The sequence below is a fragment of the Malus sylvestris genome, chromosome 4 (assembly GCF_916048215.2).
Source record: "Malus sylvestris chromosome 4, drMalSylv7.2, whole genome shotgun sequence".
Lineage (NCBI taxonomy): Eukaryota > Viridiplantae > Streptophyta > Magnoliopsida > Rosales > Rosaceae > Malus > Malus sylvestris.
Genome location: NC_062263.1, coordinates 29,037,988 through 29,059,861, shown reverse-complemented (window position 1 = coordinate 29,059,861; position 21,874 = coordinate 29,037,988). Strand labels below are relative to the sequence as shown.

General features: G+C 37.5%; 3 protein-coding genes across 7 annotated transcripts; all 3 read right to left on the bottom strand.

Annotated features, from left to right (window-relative positions):
- Positions 1–2,142: 2,142 nt before the first annotated feature.
- LOC126617739 (protein tesmin/TSO1-like CXC 2) lies at positions 2,143–5,951 on the bottom strand. 2 transcript variants are annotated; one of them, XM_050285790.1, is made up of 10 exons: positions 5,796–5,951; positions 5,280–5,446; positions 4,517–5,189; positions 3,973–4,421; positions 3,812–3,886; positions 3,457–3,637; positions 3,275–3,370; positions 3,100–3,166; positions 2,879–2,999; positions 2,143–2,794 (listed from the first exon to the last, which is right to left on the bottom strand). In XM_050285790.1, exons 1-10 carry the CDS (start codon positions 5,856–5,858, stop codon positions 2,476–2,478), a joined length of 2,211 nt encoding a protein of 736 aa, XP_050141747.1. In that variant the 5' UTR covers positions 5,859–5,951; the 3' UTR covers positions 2,143–2,475. The 2 variants fall into 2 exon arrangements, with proteins under 2 accessions (XP_050141747.1, XP_050141748.1); XM_050285791.1 differs by having other exon boundaries at positions 3,973–4,409.
- Positions 5,952–7,857: 1,906 nt separating this feature from the next.
- LOC126620036 (protein NDL2-like) lies at positions 7,858–11,311 on the bottom strand. Its single transcript, XM_050288496.1, has 10 exons — positions 11,109–11,311; positions 10,854–10,953; positions 10,015–10,112; positions 9,798–9,886; positions 9,420–9,480; positions 9,243–9,329; positions 8,985–9,119; positions 8,800–8,855; positions 8,505–8,640; positions 7,858–8,413 (listed from the first exon to the last, which is right to left on the bottom strand). Exons 1-10 carry the CDS (start codon positions 11,166–11,168, stop codon positions 8,171–8,173), a joined length of 1,065 nt encoding a protein of 354 aa, XP_050144453.1. The 5' UTR covers positions 11,169–11,311; the 3' UTR covers positions 7,858–8,170.
- Positions 11,312–14,942: 3,631 nt separating this feature from the next.
- LOC126619766 (uncharacterized) lies at positions 14,943–19,285 on the bottom strand. Of its 4 annotated transcripts, none has more exons than XR_007622143.1 (5): positions 18,890–19,285; positions 18,500–18,596; positions 17,385–18,401; positions 16,116–16,610; positions 14,943–15,300 (listed from the first exon to the last, which is right to left on the bottom strand). XR_007622143.1 is itself a non-coding variant. In XM_050288178.1 (4 exons), the coding sequence occupies exon 3, from the start codon at positions 18,329–18,331 to the stop codon at positions 17,432–17,434; it is 900 nt and encodes a 299-aa protein (XP_050144135.1). In that variant the 5' UTR covers positions 18,332–18,401; positions 18,500–18,596; positions 18,890–19,285; the 3' UTR covers positions 15,658–16,610; positions 17,385–17,431. The 4 variants fall into 4 exon arrangements, 2 of the variants coding, with proteins under 2 accessions (XP_050144135.1, XP_050144136.1); XR_007622142.1 differs by lacking the exon at positions 14,943–15,300 and adding an exon at positions 15,402–15,648; XM_050288178.1 differs by lacking the exon at positions 14,943–15,300 and having other exon boundaries at positions 15,658–16,610.
- Positions 19,286–21,874: the final 2,589 nt, after the last annotated feature.

Here is a 21,874-nt window from a genome sequence, read left to right as displayed (position 1 = left end):
GTATTTGAGATAGAATAAAATTAAGGGAGTTTTAACGAAACACTTCTGGTACTGTTCACTTTTGACGAAAAACCACATTTTTATCTTCACTTGATACTATTCACTACACATTTTTTTGTCATTTTTCGTTAAAACTAAATTTTTTTTTTTTTTTTAGAATTTGCGTTAGTTTTCCTTAAAATTAAACAACAAGACTTGTGCAATCAGAAACGAAGAAAAATTGAAGAGAAAGAACTATATTTCAATCCTTATTCCTTATCACCGGCCACTTTTATCGTTCCAAAATTTCTCTATGTACTATTGCTTACTCTGTTTAATAGTATTATGTCGACCTTTCTTCCAAAATTTAATGAATGCAATTGAAAACTCGATCGATCAGTGTCCCTCAACCGGAAGTCTCTTGTTTCCTTTTCGGTACTGGTCAAACTAGCTTGGCACTAATGCGTGAAAGTATGTACCTCTGATCATGCAGCTTGCAGTCATACAAACAAGTACATCGGTTTGGAACGTCGAGAGTGGCTTCTTTCACACTTTGGCTGAACTCAGCTACATTAAAAGTTCCTAGGTGTCGAGCGCGGATGTCCATGTAGTTCACTTTGGAGCATCCATACAGGTTCAGCAACTTAAAATCTGCGTAGTCTGAAACAATGGTTATCGATTCAAGGTCTCCTGCACTAGCAGAAATAGTCCTGCAATTGCAATCGATGACTTCCAAAGATTTAAGAGTGGAACTGTATATCGAAATATTCCAGAACATGTCGGTACCAACATCAGAACATGAAACGATCGACAAATTCTCAATGGAAGGGGAAAGGTCTCCGTCTGAAGATGATATGAAGCCTCTGAAAGACGAATATCCGTTGAAGCAGACAGTTTTAAGGGTTGCAGTTTTTAAAGACGGAAGCGATACAGGATTGCCATGGCGGTCAATATTTACCGTCACATGCTCTAGTTTTAGGGTGGTTAAAGATTTTGAAGTAAAAAGGGTTTGAGGTAAGGTGTAACCTGCTTTCCCTCCTCCTCCAAGGAGACTAATATCTAACTCTTTGACGCTTCTCTCGAGACCGAACGTCAACCACTTGTCTACGACAGTAGCTTCGTCCTCAAGTAATGAATACCTAACCATTCGAATCCTGAATTTTTCCACGAGCTGCTGCTGCTGCTTTCTCGCGAAAACCCACAAACCAACTGAACATGTTGATGAACTTTGCATGTTGACGACCTACGTGGTTGTCATCGTCATTGTTATCATGAAGCGGCTCACCCTCCTCGTCGAAATCTAAATGTATTGCAGGGAGGGCAAACCATGCACTTTGCCATTGCTTGGAAAAAAAGCTCATCAGGACGGAAGATTTAGTGGGAAGGAGACGGAGGATTTCGCGGATGATATCATATTTTAATTGGCGTTCCTCATTTGTTTCCTTACTGTCCGTGGGATTTTGGAGTTTTCTTTTTTTATTTGACGCCATGATGTTTGCTTCTCTGCGATTTTCTTTTTGTAGAAGAAGCCGTAAGCTGCTGGTCGTGGAAGGATGATAATATAATCAAACCACACCTTGGAGGTAATTAAATGGAATACAATCAAATCAAATTGAAAAGGAAACGTAATCCAACTAGGAAGAGGAAACTCCCTCTTCAAATCTTGAATTCTTATACATGTATACTGTTTGATGTCGACTACATGACGCCCATCTTCTCCTCCTTTATCTGGGCTTGAGATAGGCAGCATAAGATAAACTTACACAGACGGAGTTAATTTAGTGTCATCCATTCGTCAATTAAAAAATCAGAAGGCATTTAATTAACAGGACCCCCTCTCCAAAATTACTGAAATCAGTTATCTTTGATAATTAAGGGCATTTCCAATGGAAAACTATAAATTTGAGATGAAAAATCATATTTACATCCCGTTTTATATTTTCGGCAATTGTAAATGAATGTTCCACTCCAATAAGAATGACGCAAATTTGAGATTCCATTTAATTTTCTCTTTGATTAGTGGGATCCATCACCAAAACATGTAAAAAAGAATGTAATTATAGGTTTTTATTTACATCTAATACAAATAATTTACATTTCGCCATTAGAGAATTTTCCGGGGAAAAAAGAAGAAGAGGTCAATTGCAATTGGTGAGCCTAAAATTTGAGGAGAAACACGAAATTACATATAAGAGAAGGAAACGTATTACGAAACTTGAGATCGTTTTAAGAGTAACAATTAACTCTATCATTGTAGTAACATAAAGAATGCAAAAAAGCCACATGGTTGTTGTATCACAACAATGCAGCAAAGAATGCGTTAAACTGGAGTGCTTGACTGAATCTTCTGTAAGTCACCGCTTTCGTGTTGATTCGAGAGTTGGGAATGGCAAATCAATGAGAGATCCTGATCCCTCGCTGTCCGTAAACTACCATTCATTGCATCCTTCTTCCGAATTCATATTTCTTTTCTTTTGACTTGAGTTTCTTCGACTTTTATTGTGGCGGAAGTGACTGCTTTCGTGGTGATTCCAGAGTTGGGAATGGTGGAATGGATCTCAGAACTAACTTCCTGCCACCCCTCCAAGCTGATCCAAACTCACCGCTGCTGTGAGGAGGCGATACCCTCTTTGAGTTTGGAGAGGTTGACTTCAAACCGCTAGGTTGTGAGCAACTGCTAGCCAACGTCTCAAGAGTTACGTCTTCTGGAATTGCCTGAAGATGCTTTTCATGCTGAGAAGATGACAGAACAGAGTGCAGAGAAAATATTTTCGGTCTCCCCTTAGAAGAAGATGTCAGTTGGCCTGGAGGAGGTCTGCAAAACAAATTAACTTTCACATATTTTACAACACATCTCAAAGAAGTTACATACAGTTCAACGAATCAGTGGATCAAAAACCTGCAAATCCCCGGAGGTGCCATTAGGAGATCTTGATCCCTCACTGTTGGTAAACTGACATTCACTGCATCCTTTCTCGGATCTACTGATTCATCTCCTCCAACTTCAGCTTGTTCAGCTTCTATTGAATAAAGAAGAAGAATAAATTATAAGTACCCAAATTGTGGATCCTGTAAGAAACATAAAATGATTTGTTAAATTCCGTATGACTATTTGCTCACCATCTTTCCGACCAAAAGTGTTTTTACACCCTACACATCTGCAGAGGATGCCGCATCCAGCACCGCCCTTGGTAAGAAAATCAAAGGAACCATATGAGTTTGTAGATATATACCAGAAACTTTAATAGATTTACAAGAGCGGTACATTCATACAAAAGAGGCCAAATTCCGGTACCTGAAAGCATTCACAGTACTTTTTCAAGCAACTTGATTTTCTACAATTGCATCCCCTTTTATGCCTAGCTGAAGACGGAGTCGAGTTAGTTTCCTCCTGCATAGGGAAAGTTATGAGTCTAAATGGTTATGATTCATAGGACAATGCAAATGCAATGGATTATCTCAGTTACGAATTCTAACCGCATACTGTGGAATAGCAACGGCTTTTGCAATCACTTTGGGAGCAAATGCAAGTGGGTTGCGGGATTCAATCAGTTTGCGATTCTCTAAAACAATGTTCTCATAAATAGGCTTGTTGAAGCATTCTTGACATGAACAAGGCTCAATACAGTAGAGACCAGCAGCAAAACAGTCGCAATAACTGCGTCAGAGAACACAGGATGTCAAACTAAGAAAAAAGTGGAAACAAATGAACCCAGGCAAAAAAGCAAAAGTTTAAAATTGTAATCGAGTATAAATTTTAAACTTTCTAATTAGTAGATATAATGCATACATGAACTCATAGTTTACGAGATAAAGTATGCAAAAAACTCACAGTTTCAAGCATTTTGATCTCTTACAATTGCAGCGTTTGCAAGCCAAGCTTTCTCCAGCAGGCTGCAACTTAAGCCTGCAAGCTATTAAATGTTAAAACAATCGAATTCAAGGGAGTGGGTCTAAATAATACAAACAGTCATCAGAATTTACGGCGCGTGCCTTTTCTTCTCAGGACTACTATGGTCAGGTTCTTGACCACCTGGTGCACATATTTGGGGTGAAGTTACTGCAACCTGAGCTTTATCTTTACATGATTCATCACGAGAAACCTCACTGGGAGTCAAAGAAGTACTAGATATCTTGGAGTTTGGCAAATTAATCGCTTGACTCTCAGAAGCGTGAACCTCGTGCTTGACAACCGTACTTAAATTACTTTCAATAGTAGTTGCAAGAGCATTCAAGTGCAAACCAATACCAGGTAACCGAGAAGATGAATAATCACAACCTTTTATAGTTTGAACCAACTGCTTTTCGACTGAGGCGACTTCACAACTGGACAGTACTGAGGCTGAAGAATCGCCACAGGCATCTATTGATTTCCTTTTGTACGTTGCTGGCCTTTCAAAATCCAAACAGCGTCTGCGTATTGCGTATGACTGAGAACTAGGCTGAACATGGTCAGACAAGATTGTTTCATTACTATAAAATCGAAAAAGTATGAAACTTAGTTCTACGAAAAATATTGGCCAAACCAGTACATTACCTTGCAGCTAGAATGTATACACTTCGGCGACTTTTCGTCCACAATACCACTTGGATCATTAACATTTAACTTCTCCAATAAAGTTCCAGAATGTATCGCAGAAGCTTCATCTGTTTCCTTAGTTCTCCCAATACCTTCTGGTTGATTACTGACCTTCCCCGATCCGCATTGTTCACCGAAATAGATAGGACCAGCAGATTCCTTGACTTCAATATCATTGTCTCGTAGGATTTTTGACATAAAAGAGATTTCTCCAGGATCTACTGGCTTAGGATCGTGCCCCGCACGATTCTCTTTAATGGTTGTGGAATCAAATTTTAACTGATCATCAGAAATCAACCTAACCAAATCGCCTCCGGCTGCGTCTTTCTTCTGCTCAACTCTGCGAATTCTGCACAATTGCGCTTCCCTCTCAAAAAATGAATGCCTTCCTTTCGAATGTACATCATTGCTATGTGGGCTACCAGAACTATACTTTAAGGTATTTAGAAACTCAACCGGTAGTTCCAAATTCTCAGTTGGTACTGCATCTGAAGAACTTCCGGATGCAAAGCATTCCGGTTGGTCAGTACCTAAATACGATTGCTCAACAGAAACTGGAACTGCATCACTTTTCCTATTTCGGTTTCCACTCTGAAAGGACTCAAGTTTCGGTGAATCAGAGAAGTGGTGCCTGACAACATGAACAAAACATCAAAAACTTACACAAATAAAACTAGTAAAATCAGCAAACCAGTAAGATAAGATATGATTAAAACCTTACCTTCTAAGTACGAATCTGGTTTCGGGGATGGAGAGATTCTGCGGCGAAGCGAAAATAGAAGGAAGAGATGCAAAAGCTAGGGAGTTGAAAGTGTGATGATCATTTCCTGCGGACTTCACCGGCTCAATTGGGGAAAGATTGCTAATGTAGTTGAACACAGGGGAATCCTGCAGAAATCATCAAACAGGAATCAATTCTCACTTCTCAATCTACGGCATCGAAACCGCAATGAACTCGAAAGATTGAGAAAAATCGAAAGGGTTTTGCAGAAACCATCAAAGTTAGTGAAAAATTGCAACAAACCCATTTGTGCGAAGTGGAAAATGAACAATTGGAAGTGAAAAAAATTAAAATTGAATCGAACCCAGATTTTAAAATTCAAAACCCAAATTAAAACCTAAAATTAGCAAATAAATTGAAGAACATGAAAAAACTAAACCCAGCAGAACCCATTTGACCCAGATAAAATTGAAGAACATTCATTAAAAAAACCAAAAAAATTGAAGAAAAATTAACCTCGTAGTTTGCAGGAAGAGGTGTGGTGGGGGTGGTCTGATTGTTCTTCAGAGGAGTGTCCATGGCCGGAGATAAAGCTCCACCGCGTCTCTCTCTAGAACTTTAGACAGAGAGAGAGTGAAAATAATAGAGGTGGGGAGGACGGGGGTGGGCGGCAAGGCGGGAAAGAGGGGTTTTCGTTTTCTGCCTTTTTCCATTTTTGTCCCTGTGTGCGTGGGGACCGCCCTTGACCTTTCCCCTGGTGAGGTCTCGGTTTAGTTAAACGACATGTCGTAAAACGCCCTTTAACAAAATAACAGTTTAAGGCCCAAAAGAAAAATAGCCCAATTAGAAAGTGACCACGGCCCACAATAAACACTATTTTTTCTTTAAAAAAACTAACGAAAAGTTCAAAAAAAAACTTTAGTTTTAATGAAAAATGTAATGAATAATATCAGAAAAAGATAAAAATATAGTATTTCGTTAAAAGTGAACAGTACCGGAAGTGTTTCGTTAAAATTTTTTTTTTCTCCCTTTTTATTATTAACCGAGTTACTAATCTGAAAATTTTCCTTATTTGGGTAGGAAAAATCATAATAATCCAAGCCAAATTAGGAAACCTATTTGTTTTCAAATTCCTAAGTCGAATAGGAATATGATGTTTTCTTTCCTATATAAGGACGTCAATCGGGGTAAGTCGTTTATTAGAAACCAAACCCTACAAGCCAAAACCCTACTAGCTTGCTCTAAGCCGATCGAAGTTCCATCAACTCACCACATTCCCACCATGGAAACCATCCAAATTGTTTTCTTCTCCGGCCACCACCGCGACTTCGACCGTCACCAAGAGACTCACCGTCACCGTGGTCGTGAGGCTCACCACAGCCGTGATGGTGAGTGTGACAGTTGGACTCGCAGTGATCATTACCGTCACCGTGAGACTCATCACCGTCATCGGGACCATTACGACCACCGTGATCATCCGACTGATCGCCATTGCCGGGACTATAATGATCTCCCTGAACTTGAGCGTGGGACTCACCATCACCGGGACGGCCTAGTCACGAAAGTCTTGCGCGTGCCCACAAGACCAAGAAGCAAACGTAGGTACGAATGCCGCATGAAGAGAGAGTCTCTCCGCTCGTATGTCAAAAACCTCGGGCTTGATCCGGCAGAGTTGCAGGAGAAGATTCGGAAGATGAGGGAGGCGAGGGACTACAGCTTCTTGTTGTCGGAAGAATGCAACAATAGTGTCAATGGCGTCCAAGAAAACAATAATGCAAGGCTTTACAGTGCGTTGACAAAATTTCTGAACCAAATTAATCCTCATCAGCTTGGTGCTGCTACATCAAAACTTAGCAAAGTCGAGAGTGACGAGAAGAAGCATGGCGGCAGTCCAAGAAGCTTGCTTGGATTTGTTCCTGATGACGACGACGACGTGCCAAGTTCGAGGAAGAAAGGCTCGAAACGAAGAAGGGAAGGTGGTGAATCTGCTGCCAAGAAACGAAGAACATGCAAGATTGCCGGTCGTGATGATGAACAGTGAATACAGATGTATTAATGTTGTTCCAGACTTGATTAACTACTTTGGGGAATTATTGAATTAATCAAGAATTAAGAGGATTTAGACACGTTTTAATTAGGTGGATTAGAGTGGAAGGAGAAATTAAGAGAGGTTTAATGATTAATTGTTACTTGGTGTGGTGAAGCAGCTTTTTATTCACGTTCTTGTTAATTCTTTTATGCATCCCACTACTTTGTAATTAACTTTCAGATGCAATGATCACATCCTTTTTCTGAAAAATATAAATTTGAGTATTTTTTGCTTTTGTCTGAAAATAAAATTCGTATAATATTTGTAGTATATGATGGGATTTTATAGTGTATTCAAGGTATTCTATATTTACAGATTTTTAACCGTAATTTATTGTTCAACGGTACAAAAACTAAGACTCCATAGTATAAAATATTTCGAAGCACCATGCAAATTTCGTTAACCTGTTGATAATCGCAATAGCATCTCCCTCAAAGCATAAAACTTTCGACAATTTGCCAACAAATAATTTCATGTTATCCATAAAAATTGCAGAAGAAGAATTGTCTTTTCTAAATTTCCATTGCAGGATATGTTGTCAACTTCTTACAAAATTAAAATACAATTAAAAAAAGACGACCCCAAGCTAATCAGGCTCCCAGAATTGCAAAGGTCGAGGAAAATTAAAATACAATTCAAAAGATAAAAATGTATACAAATGAATGGCCCATACAATTCAAAGAATTCTCCTAATACCCCCCCAACCATCTAATTTTTCTCTCATATAGACAAACCTACATTCAAAGAATTTGCTACTATCCAAAGGAAATTATACTGCCATATACATGCATTCACACGCGCATCAAACTTCGATGGCTACCCGTGTCTTGATCGGTTTGAGCTTGATTCCCAGGCTCTCAGGAGAAAGAAGTTCGGGCGCTATGCATGAATTGATTTTTGAGGGGCTGGTGGGATTCGAGTCGTTACTTGATGAGGAAGTAAAATGTGGTTGTCTGTAGTACCCAAAACCCCTGAGGAAGAGTTCAATCGGAGTTATCATTGCGTATGGGTGCTCTTCTGTTACCAGCGAGCCGCATGCCTGAACCTGTCAAGGGCAGCAGACGGTAAGCATTCCTATTGTAAGTATACTGATGGAGGGAAGATAAGTGAAATGTGTTAAACTGCACGGAACCTACCTCAACAAGAGCACAACTTCTTCGGTTCATTCTGGCATTCATATAGACGGATTCAGCATGGAATGGACTTCTTTCACCCACAAAAATAAGAGTCTTACACTGCAAATTCTTCAAGCCCTGGGTAAGGTCGTGCCTCCTGCAAAAACACTTTCAATTACGTCTTCGGATGCATAAAGAAAACATGCCACAAGACTTCAAATGATCTTTACAGGTTTCATCTCGCATTTGGAGAAAATTTAGAATATATGTAAGTTTGTGACAGAACACATGTTTCTGAGTAGTGAGATGATCTTACTCATTAGTTGCTTGAAGGAACCGCAAGACATTCGAACTTTGTCTTTCATCCAATAACTGTATTCACACATCAAGAAAAGAATCAATAGTGATTCAGTCATGTACATTGCACAATGAGCACTTTGTTGACATCACATCACAAGCACTCTTTACCGAGCAAGCAACAAATTGTTGAAATTTCCTTACCCTTTGGCAAGCTTCTATAACATCTGACTCTCCACCGTGTATGCCAGACCTAAGCTCCTTACTGAAGTAACGCTGCAGTAGGCATTCCTTTACTATATCACACATGCCATAAAAGTATAGCAAGTTCAACAATACCTGCAAATTTAGAGTTCATGAAATCTTAAGCAGCATGGTCGTTGGGTCAATCTATTTTTACATGGAAAACCTTTACCAGCAAAAGTACATAAACAATAGCAACTTAGTAACGGAAATTATAACCTTGTTGTAAATCCATTCAGTCCATGAAGGTACTTTGCAGATAGGAGACACAAGAATTAACCCAAGCACCCGTTCTTGATACTTCATCTGCCAATTGGAATCACAAAAGCCAATAACTAGTTCAGAATGTCACATTATACCAAAGGAGCGAAGGAGATGAGAATATCGGTAACTTACTGCAAAGAGTGTAAGGATATAAGCACCAGCTGTTACACCCAAGCACAGCACTTCTTTCAACCTGATTTTTAAGTTCAAAAGAGAAGAAAACAAATGAGCGAAAGAGACCTATGGAGAACTGCGAGTGAAATACATATATATCTCCTCTAGATTATCAGTCAGAATAACATTATAAATACACATATAGCAATGTCTGGCGGAAGACGCATCTCAAATTACAAGATTGTATCTCTCCAATGGTTATTATTGTCAGGTTATGCAAAATGACAAATGCATATGTAGCCAATCGTAATCAGTATGGGATATTAAAGCAAAGGAAGTTTGATTAGCTGGAACCAACAAAATATGAAACAGTAAAATAGGTTATCAATAACTTACCCAAAGAAATCGAGCACTTCGACCACCTGGTCTGCAAGGTCATCCACACTAAGCAAGGGGGCATCTGAAGAAATCACATCAGCTCCCAACTGCAGACACTCTTAAAACAAATGGGGTAGAAAACCGTATTAAAATCACCAAAATGTCAACATTTTTTTTACTCAATTTCGTATATACAATATATTTAAAGCGGAATATATGGGTGCATATAACTGACCTCATGGCCGGGTGCATCGATGTGGTAAATGCAAAAGTTATGAAGCAGCAATGATGCAGCATCCGAGCAAAAGAGGAGGCCTTGGAAACAGGACATGTCTATTCAAAGAGGAGGCCACATAGAAACCACATTAACTTAAGACATATTTGGGATCAATAATAACAATAAAAAGCAAACTATGTAGCATAGAAGGCCTACAAATTGATTTTTTTTTTTTTGAGAGTTTGGATTGAGCAGAAAGAACACATTTCCTTTGAATCAACCGGTTTTTTTTCTTCTCTTTCGAGGATTAAATAATCAACCGGAACTAAATGGCAATTCCACACTAAAAAACCTACAAACCAAATAGCACCCGGACATCCAAAAACTCAACCTTCTCCATACGTTTGGATCAAAATACGGATAAACAGCCATTTCAACTACCCAGAACAAGAACACACTAAATACCCCTAAAACAAATAACACCAGGACATCGAAAAATTCAACCTTTTTCATTCATTTGGATCAAAATAAAGATAATATGGCCGTTTCAACTAATCCAGAAGAAGAACACACTAAAACCCCCTAAGCAAATTACACCCAGACATAAAAAAATGCAACCTTTTTCATTACATTGGCTCAAAATAACTATAAAATCGCCATTTCAAGTACCCTGAAGAAAATTCATTAAGCTCCAAAATCAAAATAAATCAAACAACACATCAATACTAGCATATCTTCAATTCCAATGCAAGAAACACTCTACAACCACCCTCAAAACAATACAGAACTTATCATTAACAATAAGAACAAGAACAGCATTGGCCGAAAATCGAAAGGGACAAGAACAGAAAGCATACAATTGAGAGCAACATCTGGGTATGTTATCAAAGCAGGCTTTCCTTGATCCCCACAAACAAGCACAGAGACCGGCCCTTTGCTTGTTTTCACCACACATTCCTGCAAATCCATAACATACACCAAACAAAAAAGGATAAAAATCAAAACCCATTAATAAAAACATTAAAATTAGAGAGAGAAATGCAGAAATGGAAAAAGATTATTGCTTTCTTGGTGGGTTTTGTGTTTGATTCCTTGCTTTTTGCTCTGCTTACCTTCCCTCCTAAAGGTATCATATCAATGTCAATGGAGACCGAGTCACTCGAATCGCCCATGACTCAGTTACCAGCTTCTCTGATTCTTCTTTCTTCAACACCAGAACGATGAAAAAAAAACTGCTTTTTTCCGCAGCTGCTTCTTCTGCTGCTGCTTCTTGTTCTTCTTTCTCTCTGTTTTATTTCTGAATTATGAAATTACCCTCCAAGTAGTAAGTTTCCTATTTTCCCGTAATGACGATTTTCGCCTCCGGTCTATAATTTTGATTGGAGAAATTTTATTTCAAACCATATTGTTTACCATCAAGTACTTAACAATAAATTTATATCTAAAACTTTATATGATTTTTTTTTTTTACTTATTCGATAGTTATCATCAATTACAAGATGAAATTAATAATAAAATTAGAATTCATTAATAAACTCACATCCAATAGAGTGCAATGGGTCTCCAAAAGAGAGAACAACTTGTTTGACATGATCACGCAAGGCGATTTGGGATTTTATCAAAAGCGTGCTTGTACGTGGCAAAAGCAAGTGTTATGGTGTTGCCATATTCCTATAGACTAAAACGATAAATTTATATGAATGTACAGATAAATTTGCATATTGAATTAGATTTAGGTTTTGGCTTTTGGGTTGCGCTTGTGGAGAAATTTTTAGTTGTGACGGGAATACAAATGATATATCAAGTGTTTTTATGTAAGTGGTAAAAAATTTTAATTTTTAAGTTATTAACATTTAACACATATATTCCACTATTTATATATGAACACATGGTGTACCGCCTCGTGTGATGGTTACATTAAAAAATCTATCGTGCTTGTGCAAGTGACCGTTGGAATGTCAGGGTTATTACGTAATTTCACCGGAAGCATATTACAGCTATCTGACACCTGGACGCCGCAGGAAATGAATAATCCTGACTAGTCTATCAACGCGTGCCAGCTCATGACCGGGCCCATGCTTAGTTGCCTCCTTTCCCTTTTTTTTTTCTTTTTCCACTTTTGATTTTTATTGATTTTGTAAATGGATAAAGCTACCAAACTTTGCGGCCATGTCTTGCTTTGTTTAATATTTGTAGCAATAATCTATAGAATAAACCAGTGTTTCTGTCAAATGGTAACTTTATCGACTTAAGGTTATTTTGAAAGTGTTTTTAAAATAATTGAAAACGATTTCGTTGAAAGTGATTTGAGTTTTAAAAGTACCTAAAGTGCTTTTTACAATAAATACTAATTGTGTGCCTTCTTGCAAGAAACATTTCAAATACTTTTTCAAGATTAACTTGCATTTTTACTAAAGATTGGTTCGAAAGTTCTCTCATAAAAAAAGCTCTCAGTCATTTTAAAAACACTTTCAAACGAACCCTTAATTGAAATACAATCCCATTTTTAATGGCTGAGATAACTTATATAATTTAGCATGATCACGTGTCTTGCTCTCACAAAACATCACTTTCACTTGATAGTATCAGACAGTCAAATCAAGTGTATTATATAACGGCTCTCACAAAACACTCAATTGTATTTTGGTGATCCCACCCGACTCAATTAATTCAACCTTGTTTTTAAGAGTTGTTAAACTTATGGCAACTACATCAGATATTTGCTCGAAGTTAATATGGTTGAACGGAACGATATATACTTGTAATGAGTTTGACCTATTCTAAAATATCGGATTTGTTGTAGATATATGTTTCTAATGTATAAAACAAAGTTTTAAGTACTATTACGTCATTTATCCAAAAAAATATTATTGATTTATAGGGTCGGTCCATGGGTGATTCCAAACATATTATTTGGTGTAATTTTATAAGAGCAAATACATACAAAAAAATTAAGGATTTAATAAAGTCGATGAGGTATAGACGAATCAGCACTAATGCCGTATTGTGCTGTACATCATTGCATGAACTCTTTTTTTATAAGATTCTAACGTGGGATGGAAACTGAGATCTTCTCCTTATCTCACACTTCGGAGTTTAGGGACTCAACAATTCGGAGGTTCAAGAGAGATAATGGGTGTTGGAGGTAAATTGTTTGTAAGGTTGGAATAAGTTGATAGGGGCCGTTGAATTTGAATTGAAGGATCTGAATTATTTAGTTCATAGGTTATGGAGTGTGAGATCCGAAGAGAATCTTAATATGTGGGATGGGAGGAGGAGCATGTCACATGATCACATGATTGATGGGTCACTCGGGACCCCATTAGACGTTAATCACGGCCAACCTTCACTAACAATTAAACTCAACTTTTTGACCTGAAATTCTGAAAAGTTGAAGACTTTTTGGAAAAATATTGGTATGGAACCTATTGTCATGTTATTCATCACGCTTGTGGTGTTTGTAAAGATTTTATAGCTTGTTCGGGATTTGTATACGTAGAAAGTTCTCATGTTCACAATCTGTTATTGAATTTTCATGTCATAAGTTGTTAAAAACGTTTTTAGTTGTCGTAAAGCATTATAGCCTTCTAGAAGTTTAGATAAGCACAACAATTACGACTATCAACCGTTGACACATTGCATAATTTATATATATAGTAACGCCTGCTATTCACTCACGTACATTAATACCGACAATGTTCCTAAAATCTCTGCCAAAGCTTAAGACTTAGGAACCTCTCGTTGTTACAAGTTAAAAAGAGTGTTCTATAATTGAAAAACATATGCTTATATGTCTACATCTCTTATTATAAAACTTGTAAACCTGACGACAAATGTTGTCACATCGATGTGTAATTTGAATTAAGACAAGATTTTTAGGAAATAAATTTAGCCACACAAAGCCAACTACATTCTGTGTATTTAAAACTAACATTATTGTCACATAATATTACGGTCTAGTGGTATTCCTCTTCAATTCTAAATGAGAGATTTTATGTTCGATTTTTACCAAAGACAAATACGAACCGAATTAATATGGCTAGCCCATGATTGAGCTTTACCGCAATGTCGAAATACAATATACATATGCATCCTAGACTCCTAGCACATATTCCATCATCACACCAATCCTCCTCTCTTCAACAACTAACAATTTAATCATCTAACGATATTATTTTTAACAAAAACTAACATTATTGCTAATAAATCTGATAAGACGGGAGTGATTAGTGGAGTTTTGTGTTAATTTACTGAAATCAAGTCAAGTTATTTAATAAAAAAATCCAAGTTAAGCAAGTACACACGCATGGCAGAGTAAGGGACATCACACTCACGCGGATTTGTCGGCAAGGTAGACAACGCGCCCGTGGACTATGAATGCACATGCGTTTTTTTGAATTTTTTTTTTTTTTCAGTTATATTTTGGACATTATCAATAATTGAGTGGGTACGGAAATTCGGTGGCAAACAGTCGAAAAGCTGTTGCTTTCTTAATCCTGCTAGAGAATGCTCTGGCAGTTTGGCAAGACAATCATGTCCCTTTCCCTCTTTGTTTCGAATTTTTTACTATTTTCTTGGTAATTAAGGGTTACGAGTTTGTGAATATTTTACAGTGTTTTGGAATATTTTATACTCTGTTTGAGTTTCATGTAAATTTGGTACGTGGGAAAATCTTTGATTCGAATCAGGTTTATGCTCATCACTCAGTTTTTAGGGCTAGGGCAAGCAATCCAAGTCGAACCTATCTTTAAGGTTTGCTTTTACATGAAGTATTTCAGCTTGGAAGTATTTTTTTGAACAAACGATATTATCTACACTAAGAGGGAGGTGGTAGGCTTAGCCTCACAATGGGCTAACAATAATGTGGTTCAAATTCGCATTTGACGAGAATCGAACCTAAGACCTTTTACTTACAAATAAAGAGGAATATCACTAAACCGTAGTACTAAGTGGCAACTCAAAGTGTTTTTAGAATTTAGTGAACAAAATTTGGGTTTGATAAGTCCAAATTGAACCAGCCCTGAGACCGGTTTTGGCACGCTCTTACAAAGAAACTATTCACTTGATCAAGATGCACAATGAGAATCTCACCAATACAATTTATAAGTCAGAAACATTTTTAGTTATCTCTGTCAAACGCTAACCAAAAATTTTTTAATTATCCAGAAGCGTTTTTAAGTAGCAACACTAACCCAACTAAAGAGATTAGATGTTGATGTGACCATATATATAACCACTAGTCTTGCAAACTTGGGCGTGGACAAATTGGCTATGAACGGTGCCTTCAAAAGTCCAAATCTCCGTCTATGTAGTTTAGAATTAAAAGGAAAACTAATAAAAAAAAAATTGAAAACTTTAACGATAATGACAAAATAAAGGGTAAAATAAATAGTACAATGATTGACTTTTTAGTGTAAAAATATGGTTTTTTGTTAAAGTGAAAAGTACCGAGAGCTTTTCGTTAAAGTTCTCTAGATTAAAATACAAGTCGACATAAACATTCAAATATTCAACTTTTTCTAAGTGGACCATCGCATTGCCAACAAAACCCTAATTTTAGGTACATACACCAAATATTTAAACTCCTCCACCTAATGCAGTTAAAACCACAAGGACATCAGTACAAGGAGAACCTTGATCAATTAGGGCCACCTGCAATCATTTAAAACTTTAACCAGCAAATACTTCAACTCAACATTTTTCTCCAGGCAAACACTTGGAATAAATACATTCATCATATGTTTTGAATATCTTGACCAACTACGAATTTTTCGCAAGCTAATGTCTGAAGGAACAGAACCAGGCCTGACTCGAGTGTGCTAAGAACACGACCAAGATCAGAAAATATCTCCCGGAAATAGCTTAATTCCGTCGCTAACCCTAAACCGCAGCTAAGGTTCAACCTGCCCGAAATATTTGTGGCCAGGTTCGTGCCTATGACAGAATCACAGCTGCAACATTCAACTACGGACACGAACTACAAGGTTCAACAAGTGTGAAGGGCATAGGGGCCTTCTCCAACATGAACAAATCACTCTTTGAATGCTAAGTAAGGAGATGAGGAAGAATTCATGCACCAAAAACCAAAGGAATAGAGAGAGGAGATTTCACAAACTCACAGTGGAAAGTGTTCATTTGATGTTTGAGCTCCGATGCAACAAAGCATAATGTGTTCCATAGGCTGGCTGGACCGGTGATTCTACGGAGAAATACTGTTGTAGGCTTGGAGCCAACCTCTGGCTGTGGAACAAAACATTTCAAGGCTCCAAGAAATAGACCAGTTGTGGGTTGTCCCTTTTTTGATCAACCACAAATTGATGCCTAGCACTTACTTTACATCAGACGTTCCAGTTTTCATCCCAAATAGAAGCCAGAAAGGAGTTGGGCAGGGTACTTCGGTCATGCTCCCATCCCTTCGTGTGCTTTCGAATATGTACATCTTTACCTTCTACATCGTCCTATCCACCTTATAGCTAGCAACTGTACAACTTTCCTGACCAAAGATTCTTGTTGCTTCTCTGTTTCCTTCTAGAGTATGTGAGATCTCGACTCTTTGAACCGTTCTAAGAGAAAAGCTTTCCTAGCACAAGCTACCCGAAAGCTATAATCTGGACCTTGACAAGCAAAAGCAGTAGACCTCCATCAATTGCTTAATCTCACTCAAAAGCCTCAACAACATCAGTTACATAGTTATACAAACATCATTCAAGTACCGTACTACTTCAGGCTTTTAGTCTGGCTATATTTCAGTGATGATCATCATCTAAATGCAAGAATGTAAATAAAATGTACAAATTTCTGGGTCTGAACCGCTTCATACTTGTCTAAGTATTCATACAGCAATACCCACAACACAATCAGCAGCAAAAAATGGTCCCTAATACAAGTGGAGTTAAGCCAATTCAAAGAACTGTAATATAAAAGAAATCAGATTTATGGCTATTTAACAAGAAGAATAGGACGTGGCCTAGTCCGTTAGGCGTTAGCATTCCAACTTTGGAAAAGAACATCACTACAGCTACTTCCAACTTTGGAAAAGAACATCACTCCAGCTACTGCAAACATGGTCAAATAAGAAGCTTAACGATTTGCTGAGTAAAAGTGAATTAATTTCAACATTTGCACATTGATGATTTCGACATAGAATTCTCAGTAGGCAAAAAGAAAAAAAAAACCTAGGATCAAATTAACGCTGAATGGAGGATATACAACCAGTATAAACAAAATTGTCTCTGATCTATTTGGATTGCTCAAGCTACTCATGAAGATAAACCAAAAAGAGAAAAATAGGCTGAGAAAAAAAAAACAAATGATTATATAACAAATGATCATATATAATCATCTTTTTGCGGTAATTCAATCACACAGCTGAGAAAATCATCACTCACTAGAGGTTTTCTGTTAGCAATCAATGGAGAACTTCTTCTGACTTCCTCTATTCATTCTTCCAAGCATACAAAATCAGCGAGAATCCTAGACCTTGTGACTTACTATCTGAGAATCTCTGTGAAAATGACCACTGCAACGTGCTTGGATCAGAGGCTGGTTGACTAGCCCACAGCTTCTCGGCTGAGAGGCATGTCTTGAACATAAAAACAGCATTTCCAGGTGATGTACCAAAGAGCCAATTGTGAACATCCCAGAAAACTTCAACAGCAAGCCCATCAACCAAGATGGTATGGTTCCCTCGGAACTTCCACCGAAGTCTCTTTACCTGCATCACAGGCTTGCTGTCAACGCGCACCAGGAGGCATGGATCATTGACCCCGACAGTGTCACACTCAATTACAAGATCATGAACTTGACCATTATTGCAAAACTGAGCCTTTGTAGCGAAGCCCCTCTTACCAAAAATGTGCTCTCTCTTAGCAACGCAAACGGCACTCGAAGGCACAGGGGTGACACTAGTTTTTTTGAAAGCTTCTTTTCTCATGTCTCCAAGAAGGAGAAGCATTTGCCTGTCCACCACAACTCCCACATAATATCCCTCCAAAGGTTCAGGGCCTGATCCGAATTTTGCCGACGAAAGGTCCCAATATATATCGATTTTACTCGAATAAGCTTCTAAACTCTTGGACCCTCTTCTCTTGGAGAACAACCAGGGTTTAATATCAACCTTACAAAGACACTGACTTGATGAATCATCTATCCCAACACTAAGGCCTTGACCCATCAAATTCCTACTCCAAGTCACAGTAATCAAGCAAGACTGGCCCCGTAACCGGCATTGATACACACAAGTAACCAAATTCTGGGCAGTCCTACTACTATTTGATGATGAAGAATCAGCAACCTGAACCCCATTTTCACCAAAACAAGATGGGAAATCTCTCATTTTTCAAACCAAGTACCTCAATTCACTTTTCCAAACTTTCTTTGGGGAATTTAAACACACAATTGGTGACCTTACACAAAAAACAAAACAAAATCCACAGAACCACTCAGAAATGATAAACAACAGCAAAAAGATAAGCAAAACAACAAGAAGAAGCAGAGAAATTACCTCAAATTGATCAGAGACAAAAACCCAACTCAGAAATGCTTCAAAATCTGATTATCCAGCCTTGATTTGATCTGGGTTGCTGGTTCTTGATGCATTACTGCACAAAACCCATTAATCTAAAACTTAAAGGAACCAGCTTTGAAAATGTGGGCTGTAAAATAAAATCCCAGAGAGAGAGAAGCAGAAGACAAAAAGTAAACTTGTTTGAATTGTTTCACTATCAACAGGAAGACCTCCGCAGAAACAAATAACACTATTTATAAATAAAAATTAAACCTTTACCACAAAGAAACAAATTAAAAATTACCCACTACAGAGAATATGAAGAAAAAACAGTAAAGCTGATGCACAGAGAGGAGAGAGAGTGAGAAATGTTAGAAAAATATATACCTCAAAGATGTTGACAGCTGCTTGTGTAATCTAATGAAGGCTATATAGCAACTGGGTTTTGCTGGAAAGGTTGGTTTTTGAAAGAATCTCTCTCTCTCTCTCTCTCTCTCTCTCTCTCTCTCTCTCTCTCTCTCTACTCTATCATGCTTTCTCTCTCTAGACGTGTGCTTTAGCTGACATGCTCACATGAAACATAGAGGGAGAAGCAGAAGCCCCAAAAACTGAAACCCAATTGGGAATTTTTCTCAGAGTTTTTGGGAAGAGACAGATTTACAAATTTGTTTGGTGATGCATGTTGCAGGAGCGTTCAGAGGTGGGATTTTAAAACCTCCACTTTCATGGAAATTAAGGCATAAAAAACGGAAAAATAAAAGAAGGAAAAAAAATAAAGCTTTATCTTTTGCTCTCTAATTTTTGCATGTTATTTAGCCCGTTTGGGATTGAGGTGATTTTAAAAAAAGCCACTGTGAAAAAAAGCTGAGGGTCATTTTTGTGTTTGGTAAACTGAAAAAAATGGGCTTATTTTGGAAGCTGCTGTGAGAATAAGCTGAAAATCAAAGGAAAAGCTGAAGCTGCTATTTGCTGCTTTGAAAAAAAACCAGTTTTTTCAAAGCACACGGAGCTACAGTGATCCTTTAATGAAAAGACACACTATCATCCTGATTTTTTTTCCAAAAGCACTTTCACAAAAAAGTTTACCAAACACTCTACTGGCTTTATTTCACAGCCGCTTATTCTCACAGCACAGCCGCTTATTCTCACAGCAGCTTTTTTTCAAAGCACAGCAATACCAAACCAGCCCTTAAAGGGGGAGAAGAATGAGAGAGTAAAACAACAGCTTTGGAGGAAGAGGGCCCCACTCACCGGCCTTTGTGAAGTGCAAGCACGATTATGTTTCATATTAATTGGTTTTTAAGAAACAATAATTACGTCCATTGCACACAATTTTTAAAAATAATGCTTCTGGGCTCGTGTTGCTCGATACATTTCTGTTCATATGCGTTACTACTGAGATTGCTTGTTAAGAAACACGTTGAAATTACTATCAAACTTCAAGAGTTTTTTTTGGAAAAGCACCTCAACCTGTTGGCATGCACTTCTCTGTAAAACACTTGCATGACCTATAGATGGTTTTAATGTTGTTTTGTCCAACGTTATTAGAAAAATCTCTTAATGTCGAGAAACATTTAACCATTTTAAAAGTAATTTCAAACATACAAATTTAATTATCAATTTGATTAAAAATCGTTTACTTATCTATATGTATGTATTAAATGAATTGACGGTTTTTTTTCTGCGTCTTTTACGTTCTTTAACTCATAAATTACAAAGTTTTTCTTTTCTTTTTTTTTCTCAAAATAGTAGACTTGCTATCAAAACCTTGGTCGCCGGCCATCCATGGATAGCCCGCAAAATCCCTCACTACCCATCTATACGACAGATTTTTTAGTGTGTCAAAAATACGGTTTGATAAGTTAAATATCATAATACAAGTGATTTGATACTCATACTAATTCCAACCGTCTGTATAATACATTTAGTGTACTAGACCATGACTGTAAGATCCCACATCGTACAAGGGTGAGGATGATGTAAGCCTTATATGTATATTCTCATCTCTACCTAGCACGAGGCATTTTGGGAGCTTACTGGTTTCGGATTCCATCGGAACTCCGAAGTTAAGCGAGTTCACCCGAGAGCAATCCCATAATGGGTAATCCACTGAAAAATTCTCGTGTGAGTTCCCAGAAACAAAACCGTGAGGGCGTGGTCGGGGCTCAAAGTAGACAATATCGTGCTACGGTGGAGTCGAACCAGGGATGTAGTGGGGGCTCAGGCGGGGATGTGACAATGACTGCTTGTATAATGCACTTAGTGTAACTTGTCGTGTTTCTGAAACACTAAAATATTTCTTCATCCATACCCCAACCTCTGCTTTCGTCGTTTTCCAACACCACATGACTAAAACTCACACGTAAAAAAGATATGAGTTTCAGTCTCTTCATCCATGCCACAGATACCACAAACGTTCTCGACACTCATATGTCGCCGGTGCAAATTATGACGCAACGCCAGGGGGCTATCACCAACGGCTTCATTCAAATTTTGTCGTCGAAAGGGTTGATGTCCTAAAGATTATTTAATTAGATTGAAAATCGTTTAGACATTCGTATTTACCAAATATAGGTGGACAAATATGTACACTTCGACAGTGCAGTCGCTGTGCAAAAAAGACCTTTGATCTCGGTCAGGAGGACACGATTTTAAGGACTACCCTTTGTCCTTGTCACTGATTAATAATTGATAACCCATATTCTCTTTCTCTCCCTAGAAATCCTCATCCTTTATCTCTCTAAAAATCTTCAGCCTCTCTCTCTCTCTAAAAATGTTTAGAATCTCAACATCTGTATGAGTTGGTATAGTGGGAGTGGGAGGGATTTGATTCTGAAAAAGAGTAGTTGGACAAGTGTTGTAGGCAAACTGGCACAAGGAAACACTTAAAAATTAAAGAAAAATGAATGAAAATGGTTCGAAAACTTTAAGTTTTAACGATAATAATAAAATAAATAGTACTATGATCGAATTTTTAGTATAAAATTTTATTTTTTCGTTAAATTGAAGAGTATCGCAGACTTTTTATTAAAACTCTCAGAAATTAAATCTCTTATTTTGCAAGTGATATTTAATTAAATAATTCCAGAGGGAAGGGGCTCATTTCAAAGCAAATATCACCTAGTGAGTTACACGCGCTAGATTTAAAAAAAAAAACAAATCAATAGCTTCCTTGATGAAAAAGAATTCAACGAGAGCAGCTCTAAAGAAAGTGTGAAAAAAGACAGCTTCAGTATTTTTTTAATAGATATGTCAATTTTTAGATGACATGATGTGGATTAAAATCAAATGTAGTTGCTATTTAACAGCAATTTCAAATCTATTTTTAATGATTAATAAATAATTTTTTATTATTTTTATTTTTATCTTTTG

Coding starts and splice junctions, on each gene's coding strand:
- LOC126619766 (XM_050288178.1), bottom strand. CDS start 18,331: ATGAGAGATTTCCCATCTTGTTTTGGTGAAAATGGGGTTCAGGTTGCT.
- LOC126617739 (XM_050285790.1), bottom strand. CDS start 5,858: ATGGACACTCCTCTGAAGAACAATCAGACCACCCCCACCACACCTCTT. Junction 3,887..3,972: donor AGTAGTCCTGAGAAGAAAAG/GCACGCGCCGTA, acceptor AATAGCTTGCAG/GCTTAAGTTGCAGCCTGCTG. Junction 3,000..3,099: donor CACTTTTGGTCGGAAAGATG/GTGAGCAAATAG, acceptor TTTATTCAATAG/AAGCTGAACAAGCTGAAGTT.
- LOC126620036 (XM_050288496.1), bottom strand. CDS start 11,168: ATGGGCGATTCGAGTGACTCGGTCTCCATTGACATTGATATGATACCT. Junction 10,954..11,108: donor TGATACCTTTAGGAGGGAAG/GTAAGCAGAGCA, acceptor ATGGATTTGCAG/GAATGTGTGGTGAAAACAAG. Junction 8,856..8,984: donor TTATAGAAGCTTGCCAAAGG/GTAAGGAAATTT, acceptor GTGTGAATACAG/TTATTGGATGAAAGACAAAG.